This window comes from Pteropus vampyrus, unplaced genomic scaffold (genome assembly GCF_000151845.1).
Source record: "Pteropus vampyrus isolate Shadow unplaced genomic scaffold, Pvam_2.0 Scaffold146, whole genome shotgun sequence".
NCBI lineage: Eukaryota > Metazoa > Chordata > Mammalia > Chiroptera > Pteropodidae > Pteropus > Pteropus vampyrus.
The window spans coordinates 2,886,455-2,897,499 of record NW_011888927.1 but is presented as its reverse complement, the minus strand read 5'-3'; the positions used below and the strand labels follow the sequence as shown (position 1 = coordinate 2,897,499).

Genomic DNA, 11,045 nt, shown 5'->3' with positions numbered 1-11,045 from the left:
GTTTATGTCTAAATAGAGTTAATACAAAGAAAGAATTAGGTTTAAAAATAAGTGTTTTATTGAAATGCATAGAATTGATGAAAGAAAATTATGGGATAAACAGCACACAATCCCAAAAATTCTTGAAAATAATTCTGTAAGAGTATGAATGTTTTTAAGTCACGGTGGATTTTACTTGTGTCCAACACTAAAACTCCTACATATTAAACAACTGTTAACACTGTTTTTTTTTTTTTTTACAAAAAAGTACTTTCTTTTTTTCTTATATTTTAGAGCTTACAAGTTCTACATTGTAAAATCTAGGCCAGAGCAATCATAGTATGAGAGGAACAGCAATAAAAAAGTGCTGTCTAAACCAACCTACCACCCCATCCACTCACTTCATTTTCTTCAATACCAAAAACTTCTGGGATACAGGTTCATGGCTCTAGACCTTAACTTCATCTTGCCATCTACACTGAATCAACTCTAATGTTAACTTGAATATGTCTGTGTCAACCATGATTGTCTTTGAAAGGAAAGAAAAAAGGTAAACAGAATGTGCTTTGCTGTGATCACTGGGGAAAGTAAAGTTAACATTCTAAGCCAAAACAACTTACGACTTTTTAAAGAATAAAAGTGTAAATAGTTTAGCTATAATAACAACAAATTTAAAAAATGCACATTAAAATGTTTACTTCACAATTTAGACAATTCCATTTGTATATAGTTTTTACATCTGTTTTTAATGATATCGAATTATTGATTTTTCATTTTTCTCATATTTATTTAAGCATTAACTATAGAATTTGCAATGCGATCTCTTTTTTAATCCTTCCAGTAGACTTTTATTTTTGTCAGGTTTTAGTCACATTTACTTTGATCTTTCAGAGTATATAATTATTTTACTGTTTATTTATTTCTATAAGAAGAAAAAAAGTTTTGACCTAAGAGATCTATATGTGGCAATTTGTAACAGAATCACATAGCTTATGTTTAGGAAATCATGGTTTTGATTAAGAAGCAACCATTTAGTTCCCACTGTTTTATTAAAACAGACATTAACAGATAATAGGAAACATATTTAACAATATAGCCTGTATTTAGTTGAGGACATCAGTAAGTTAGCTTGAGATTTTCTTCTATACTGAATATAGCCCATGGTACACATAAATAGTAACTTTGGGCTGAATATGAGGTGGATGGGGTTGGAGGAGGAAAACCAGAGAGAGAGAGACATGGAACTCTCTGCGCTCTCAGAAAAGGACCTAGGGTAAAATTCTGGTTTTGCTACTACTAATTTCCTTTTTTTTTTTTTTTTGAAAATAGAGGGACACAAACTGAAATTTTATAAACAAAAATCATTACTTTCTCATGAGAAATGGATTCTACTAGATAGGAACTCCCACAGCGACGTTTATTCATAGCATAAAGCTACTATCAAATGAAATGTGCCTGTATAGGTCCAACACTTCCTTTTCTCTGAGGGTCGAAAGTTAATAAAACACTCTTCTCTGGGTGTTTATTTTCTCTACACCATTATACCTGTCATGGATTCTTTGTTTTTCCTCCCACTCCCTTGGTTGATGAATCAACACCACTTGAACTGTTTTACAGCAGCTTGTGTTTACTTCACACATACCTTAACCTTCCCTTTTCTCCTCCTACTGACACACACACATGCACACACACACTTTTCAACAGCAATGACTAGCTCCATCTCTTTGAATAGCATGTGTACACAATGTCTGGCAGCCTCTTCAGGTGTGGATCCTTGACCTCCTGATTGAAATCAAGGTCTTAGTCTGCTTTTATGGCACTTAAAGATTTAACTGTGCATTTACTATCTTGAAAGAAACAAAGCTTGAAGAATTGAATTCTAAGAAAGAAAGGAGAAATGTAGAAGACATAAGTGTTAACGTGTGTGTGAACAGACACACACACACACACACACACACACACACACACACACACACACACACATTCTGTAGTGGCAATTCTGAAAACACTAGAGTGAAGGGTTTCCAGTCTTTCTGAATCTGGAATTATACTCCAGCCTATCAAAGGAGGACACTTCTTCCTTTCTCTTATAACAGCAAGTGAATGAGATTTAACAAATGACCTTGAAGCTGCATGATTCATTTGATTTTTAGCCAAAGATGTGTTCAAGCACTTTAACAATCTTATTTTAAAAGAAAAACTTGGAGATAACACTTACAGAAAAGAAATCCTTCTTAACCACACAATCATGTCTTATAATGTGGAGTTATTCATCTTATCCTGTACAAGAATTAATATTAATAATATTCTAAAGTAAGTACCTAAAACAGAATTTCAAGGGTCCCACGAATTTTAGAATATGTTGAAAAGAAATAGATCTTAATTCAATTTTTAGTGAATTTAATTTCTCCTGGGTAGTTCAGCATCTTGACTTTCCATATACATTGTATATTTAGCATAAAATGTTCTCATTCTTTTGTAATCAGGAATGTGCCACCAATGCATATAAAGCTCATTTCCGCAAAAGGTAACCTTGTAAACAAGCTCTCAAATACTTAACAACCAACAAGCTGTCTCCCCAGAGGAAGCTTGCAGGTAGTAAAACAAATAAATTCACCCTTTACTTTTACCTGCCCACCATAAATGTCATTTGGCCCTCAAGTGGGAACAGTCAGTTGTCAGCAAGGCTATGACAGCCTATAATAAAGCGTGATGGATGATGTCATAATCACGCAAAATATGGACTGGAAAGCCCTCAAACATGAACCTATTATGTTACCAAAAATTCCCCAAATCTCTTCAGAGGCTGGTAGCATTTGAATTGAATAGCATATGAATTGGAATGAGAACAACAGAATTTTTCCAACATCGACATATTTGCAAAGGCAAAATATCGCTGATATATTTAAAGGACTGGATAGTCTAAATAGCATGACATTTATTGTATAAGAGAACTGTATATTCAGGACCAAACATAATTCCATATATAATACATTAATACTAACACAACTACTACTATTAATTATTGTTATAGTATGATAGATATTATATTTATTATGAGATTGTTTTGTGCCAGTATTAACTTATTTGATCCTCACAACTAGCCATTGACTAAGATACTTTTATTATCTCAAGTTTCAGATGTGGAGATTGAGTCTTGGTGAAGTTAAATAATTTGTTCAAGCTCACACGGCTAGCAAATGGAAGATAAAGATTTAAAAACAAATCTGCCTGACTGCAGAATCCCTTCATTTAAACTACTGCTCTACAATTATCTCCAAATAAACACAACATCAAAACTCCATTACTAACCAAAGATTTCCTGATACCACAACAGTCTTTCTAATTGGTTCACTGGTACCTAAACTGTAAGTGCTGATTCAACCTAGAATGACTGCCTTTAAATTTCCATTAAATATGTTAGTGGAAATGATTTATCAATTGAGCTTTTTAAATAGACATACATATCTGAAATTAACCATTTTGAAATATTTTTAAAGATCTTGGCCTTCACAATTATCTCTTGTGAAAACTATAAACTTCATATATTAGGCTAAGAATTTTACTTTTAGTTCTAATACCATCTTAGTTTTAAGGGAGCCAATTTTGATCTCTTAATAAAAATATAAGAATCTTACCTTTATTTAAAAATTTTATAAAATTTTATTTAAAAATTGTATCTAACACTGGCATAAACTCCAAAAAACCAACAACTCATTGGCCTAACAAACTGAAAATTGGCTTTAAAAATAAAAAGTTTACCTTTAATCTTCTTGTACTTCTTATACCATCTCCCAAACTCCTGGCACTTGGTTGCTGACACGTTGGCATAATATGTGCTATTTACAATGGATGAAATCATACTCTATAAAGAAAAAAAAAGTTATTTTTCATAAATATGAGTACTCCTTTTTTAGAAACAAGAAAGGGCACATTATGGCCCACACCAATTCTCCTTTGTCTTTTAAAGGACTCACCCTCCTGCAAACAACTATTAAACCTCAAACATGGTTACCTAAATTTACTATCCCTTTAACTTATACTTGTATGATGACAGTGCTTTCTCCAAAAAACCAACCTGGGGACAATGTCAAAGATGGAGAGGACATGACATACAGATTAGATGCAGAGGGAAAGAATAGTTGTGATTTAGGAACCAGAGCAAAAGGTGAGATCAGATGATCCAGCATCCGTCATCCAAATAATGCCTTTCAGATGTTTCTGTTCTGCTACCAACTGCAGCGAGCTTAGAGAGCCAAGAATCAGAGAACATCCGTGCTACACACTGCAGAACAACATTTAGGGAAATAAGTTAAATTAATATAATTTATAGAAACGTGTGATTAGCACTTGTGTGAAAATTCACCAAATGAAAAAATTAACAGTGCTATTTTAGAGCAGGGGAAACTAAACATAACACTTGTACTGTGTTTCAATCAAAAATGAATCAAAGCTAAAACTTTCTCAGTGCTTAAGTATTTGATTCCTTCTTGCTTTTCATTCTCTTCTCCCTCCTCAGCTCAACCCCTTAGCTAATTCGTTTGTAATTTTAGTGAAAAGGAAAGAGAAGGGGAGCATAACCTGATTTACCACTGAAAAATTAAAATTAAAATCACATACTTTGAATTAAATTTTCTACAGAAATATGTTTTCAGTCAATATGGCATGTTTGGACCAACATTTGTGACAGATGTTAACTTATACCTGAATGACTATGACAGTACATGTGTATGTTTTAGAGACTGTATTTTTGCAAATTCTGTCTAAAAACAAATGGACATAAACAATTTAAGAGATCCAAATGACCTACATAAGGTTTTATATTCTGCCTTAAAATCTCATCTTTCTCAAAATAAATCAAGATAATGGCAAGTTATTTACCAGGAGGTTCAAATGCCAGCAAACAGTCTTGCATAGACTTCCATTTGAAATAGTTCCCTCTGTAAGCCCATAGTCTTCCTCTTTTTTAATCAGTGTGCAGTACTAGTGGGGATAGGGGTCCTAATTGGATTCACAGAAACCTCTTTGGCCCTTCCTACATAGCAGATGGCTATCCTCCCCCAATTACTGATCTCTAAATTCTGTTCTCCAAGGGGAGATAATAAGAACTCTTTTAATCTGAGGATCTGAACACAGCCCCAGGGAACACAAAGAGCCAGTATCACCTGAGTGTATCACAGAACTTACAGAGACTGGCCTGCTGCCTGAGGATCAATGGAATCCTCATTTTCCTGAGGCAGGGTTCTACTTTGTATATTATTAACAAAGAAATAAGGAAGTCTCTTGGCTAGCTAGGCCAGTTCCCTCTCAGGCTCAGGGCTGAGTTTTTCTCTCTATCCTAGTCTGTGAGACCCTTGAGGGCAGTGACTATGTCTGTTTCATTTTTTCCCCCTCCCTCATGTCTAACACAGTTCTGATGTGGGATATCTGAGTCACTGAAATTTAACAGATGAAAAGGGACAGAGATGAAATTTTAAAATGCCAAACTGAAATGTCATAGTAATGAAAAATTTAACATGAAAGCAGTCTAGTAATAATAGATGTATCAGCCACGCTGGTGTATGTGAATAATTGCAAATGTACTTGTCATCTATGTTGTTTGTATGAATGTTATCTTCTGAAAAGGAATGGGATTTATAGCTCTGGTAGGATGCAGAGCTAAACCTTCTATTGCAAAGTAGTTTAGAAAGCAGACAAAAATGGAATGTATCTCAAGCACTGCCTGGAGCTTTCTTTCAACCCTTCCTGGCCCATAAGACCAGGCCACAAACCCATATTACTCTGGCCCCAGATAATCCGCATTTCCTTCACTCTCTGGTCTCCAGATTTGTCTTTGCTTCAGATGCATCTTCATTGACACTGCAAAGGCCATTCTATATGGCAAGGAAATGAGTACCTGGGCTTCTACTAGCTCCATCACCAGGTCCTATACTAGAGTCGCATTCACACTCACATAAAAAGGAGCTAGCTACCCAGAGATTCAATCAGATTTGTTCTTCTCCCCAGATTATAATAAATGAGTTTCTATCTTGACTAATAACAGAACAAAAAATAAATAGGTTTAAGCTATGAACTGAGCAAAGGAACTGGGTAGCAAATAAACATAGTTTCCTAGATAATGAGATTCTTTAGCCACCAGAATGATCTCTTCATGGCACTTTTTATACATATGAATTCTCTGCATGTCTTTGCCGTACTTGACACTCGAAATGGTTTTACTGATACAAATTTTTGTAATTCAACCTGAGAGAGCTTTGAAAGCAGAAGAGGTACATTTGGGGGATATTTTAGATGAAAGGTCACATTATGTTTTATCATTTCAATTTCAAACATGAACATTCTCTAACCCTAAATTAGACTGTTATATTTTCATAGCCTAAGTCGGTATCACTAGACCTCACTAAAATATTCTTAACATGTACAACAAGGTCATCTTAATGTTAATGTCAATTTATTTTTTAAAAATCAAAACTTAATTCATTATAAACAAAATTGAAAGGGGCTAACACAGACCCAGCTCATGCTGACCTTTACTCTCCAAGGAATAATGTTCTCCAAGGTCTTGGGGCACAGAGAATCTATATTTGCCACATTTCATCTGTTCTACAGCCACATTTTAAAAAAATACTTTAATGTCACTGAAATTGGGATGCACTTTACAATCCAGAGCATCTTAGATCTGATGAGATACAGTTGTTGAAAACTGGCATGAGTAATGATTAAAATCTCTTCCATCTACTATCCTGCCAAAAAGATCTAATTTCTATTTATTGTTTTTTAAAATATGTATATAATTTTGTAGTTTATGTTGCTCTTTTATGTTTTCCAATCACTCTAGACCAACTATACAAATGGACTTTTAGGATTCCCACATCTTTTTGATAAATAAACAAGATCTGAGTCCGCTTTTTTAATCCAGAATGCAACAATGCCTGAGTATCTATGTCAATATAAAGCAGTGTTAATACAAATAATCCAGGAGATATGTGTATTGTTATTTTTAACGCTTAAACGAAGGGACTATGCTTTACTAAGGGTAATATTAAAGTGACTTTGCATTTACTAAGCCTACTCCTCTTTGCATGGTGACGAGCTATGAGAAATAAAGGGGAGGGTGCACATACAATGGGCAGTCGAGGCAGCCTCCTTCAGATGCTCAGCCACAGCCACAAACGCCCCACGAACAGGAATGTAAACAAAGCTATTTTATGAAAAAATGTTATGTATTAAAGTAAATAGGAAGGTCCGACGTGTTTTCCCAACTACAGAAATGTTTTGGACATTTCAGACTCCTTCGTAATTGATCATAAAATTTTAAGTGTGAAAATTGTAGATGGGGAAATAAAAATCTAAGTTTCCTCATTTGCAGTCACTCTGTCACAGTATTTGAAAAGTTTTTAAAATAAAATATGCTACAACATATACAACAGGAGATACTGCAATCAATTCTTTAGACAAAGAAACAAACCAACAAAAAATAAACAACGGTGTGACCTCAGGCCTCTCATACGAGTTAATTAAGGAGTATAGAATCAGAGAAAACTACAGAATCTAAAGGTAATTTAAAACTTAAAGGAAAAAGCAAAACAATAAACCCAGATTAAGATGTTTTGTACAGTACACTTAGAAAAGACAGAGATCTGAGTATCTCCTTTTCCTCCCCCCGAAAGATAAAATAATTGGATAGCTTTTGCCACATTCCCCTTGGCTTAATGAGATTTATTTGATTAAACAGTAACATTATACTAAGAGTAGTAAAGCTGCACATACATATATACTCACTATTAAAAAAAAAAGTTTTAAAGCCAAAGTAAACGGTTACATGACTGTCGGTGAGAATGCCCTGTCTGAGCAAGAGGAGTGTCAAAGTTGGGAGAGAAGCTGGCATCCCATGACCTCCCTTTGCACGTTAACATGAAAGACAGAGCGTGATGCAGGCAATGAATAATATACGCATTCTTTGCTCATTTCCAGTCTTTTCAATCTACTTGTGATATGCTAAATAACATATTAAACATGAGATTATAATAATACTTTGACTAACTATAGTAAAGGAAAAAAACAGATTTGGAAGAATTGCTTTGTCATGAAAAATTAATTTAATATAATTTGGCTGCCTTCTACTATCCCTTTCTATCCCTATTTCTGAGCTATACTATCAGATCTGAAAACTTTTACCATTCTAGTTGAAAGAAATACTTCTTCTGGACTTTAAAATATGAAAAGACTACATTTAAGAGCTTTCCTCCTAAGTAGCTGCTGAATGGTTTGCTTATCCGATGGTGGCATCCTTATCTGTGAAGTTCGGACATTGAGACCTGTCTCAGAGGGATATAGATTTCAGAGAGATTATTTGTGGAAAAGTGCTAGCACAAGATGTGGGGTCAATGAATATCAACTCTCTCACCTCTGTGTAATAACTTCATGTGGTCATCACAATTACCCAGTTAGGAATTCTTTCTAAGCTGTCACTTGTGAGCCTCTTTCTACATGAATTCATAAGGTTGAGCCTCAAACTAAAACAACCTTCCATGGAAATAACTTAAAAGGACAGTTGGCAACTGGTTTGTATGAGACAGGAAGCATCCTCACTACATTCACAAATTTAAGATTAAATGAAATGAACAGTTGGCAACTGGTTAACATAATATTGGTCCAGCAGTTGATCAGCCAATTGTCTGTAGATGAGCATTTGATCAATTTATTTTCCTACTGACCCAGTTGGTGGCTTGATTTCACTGTCCAAATATTTTGGCATATTGTACATTTAAGTTAGTCCTTGAATGATCCCCAAATGAACAAAGCTTGCTTAGGATGACAGAAATAATTATCCTACAGTCCATTTCTAAAAAAGACTTTCGCCATCATACTGGATATCTAGTAACATTTTCAGTTCAATAACTTTAGTCAGTCATTTTGTTCCTCAAACATTTGGCAGTAAAACCTCAAGTCGGGGCATGGAACAGAGCTTTAAAAACATCTACATACTGAGTGAAATAAGCCAACACAAAAGGACAAATATTCTTTGGTTATACTTTTATGAGGTATCTAGAATATGTAAATTCATAGAGACAAAAAATAGAATATAGGTTACAAGAGACTGGGGAGTAGAGGGGAATGGGGAATTATTTCTTATTGGTTACAGACTTTCTGTTTGGGATGATGAAAAGTTTTAGAAACAGGTAGGAGTGATAGGTTGCACAACATTATGAATGTAATTAATGACAATTGTAAACTTAAAATAATTTAAAAGATAAACTTCATGTTATGTATATTTTACCAAAAAAATATTTTTTAAAACATATCTAGAATCAGAGAGAATGTGTTGGGACAGGGCGGGCAGAGGGACAGCGGAAAGTGCATGCATTTTCAAAGTATTTGTTCCTTCAGTACAATTTTCAGTTAACAAGACTTGTCTCTTTAGTCATTCCATTTGATCATCATAATAACCTATGAAGTCAACAAGGCAAGTACTGTTAGCTCTACTTATTTTAACGGATCAAAACCCCAAGGATCTGAGGTTTTGCCTTTTAACTCATCCTCAAGTAAGAATAAATAAGCCACAAAAAGATGTGTTCATGTTTTCAAATTGGAACAGTGAGGGGAGACCATTTAATAAGTGAGACTTGTGCCTAAGGTATGATAAATTAGGCAGCTTGGGGCTGATTATGTGGCTGAAGGAAGAGGCTGGAAGTAGTGACTCAGGGGGACATCAGAGGAAAAGGAAGAGGCTGTCAGCATTTAAACACATTTTAAAAGGTGAAATCAAAAATAAATACACAGACACACAAACACAACCTACACTTTCCAAGCATCTGGCCAGACAGAGAATAGCTAAATCATGACTTCCCTTTCTTTAAATATATATGCCTCAGGCTACAATTGTTGCCCTTTTATGGACTTTTCCACTCTTTTCTTCTTTTTTCAAGGCTGCTTTTTTGAATTGTAGGCCACTAGGATGGTCAAGAAAGTATATGCTAGCCACTGAGTCATTCCTTTACGCAACTGCCAAATTTGAGTGAGAAATATCTAATATGGTTTGGCTCAGGGATAATAAGAATGAATTATTTCAAAAAACAGACATCTTTTACTTATGAGCTGAGTCTAATAGCCCAACAACCTATCTTTCTCTTTCAAAATAAGTAGTATTGGATGCTTCACTTTCTTCTTCCTAGACTGAAAGCTTTGTCGCTGTCTCATTTTCACCACTGTATCCCCAGCCCATTGTAAAATGCCCGACTCCTCATGGGGACGCCAGTAATGCTGGTGGAGTACACTGTTGAATTGCTGTTTCGCCTTCTTAGAACAAAAAATGCATTCTTTTTCACAATATGTGGGTTGAACTTCAGAAAAGGTATGCACTTGTTCTGTTGTAACCACCAACAATACAATCTGAAATCTCCACACTGAGATGCAATCTAGCTATGTAATTTAAGTGAATAATCTGGAACGTTTAAGGATAATAACTGTAGGATTAATGCTGGCGTCCACATCACATGCCCATGCTGGCAGGGAGGACTACCCCAATGAGATGTTCCATAATCACAAAGCATACCAGAGGCCTAAATCAAATCTCCCTTAATCTAAACAATAGAACTGAGCCCCTCTTTGACTAAAAGTATGCTGGGCATCAACTATCGAATTATTGTATTCACTGTCTCTAGTTCTAAACATTTTAGAGCTGCCAGGAACACTGTAAAAATAATAAAACTTTATATTTTCCAGCACTTTCTAAAATATTTTTATATTTAATTCATTAAACACATTAGAGCAATCGTTTTCAACCAAGAGTGATTTTGCTCCCCTCATAGTGCATTTGGCAATGTCTGGAGACATTTTGGTTGTTACAAATGGGGGGAGGGGAGATGGTGGCATGCTACTGGCATCTAGTGGGAAGAAGCTAGGGATGCTGCTAGACATCCTACAACACACAGGACATCTCCCCAATGCAAAGTATTATGCAGCCCAGAAGGCTAATAGGGCCAAGGTTTAGAACTCCTGCATCAGAGCAACAACTACATGAAAGATACACATTGTGCTGAATGCTGAGAACATAAAGATAAACA

The 11,045-nt window shown here is 35.1% G+C and overlaps 1 protein-coding gene across 4 annotated transcripts in view; it reads right to left on the bottom strand.

Annotated features, from left to right (window-relative positions):
- The window catches only part of SATB2 (SATB homeobox 2), a 182,233-nt gene that overhangs the window by 93,576 nt on the left and 77,612 nt on the right, over positions 1–11,045 (bottom strand). For all 4 annotated transcript variants that reach the window (XM_011369214.2, XM_023535984.1, XM_023535983.1 and 1 more), the window contains one exon: positions 3,742–3,844. In XM_011369214.2, the coding sequence (XP_011367516.1) occupies positions 3,742–3,844 (103 nt within the window). The remainder of the gene's footprint in view (positions 1–3,741; positions 3,845–11,045) is intronic.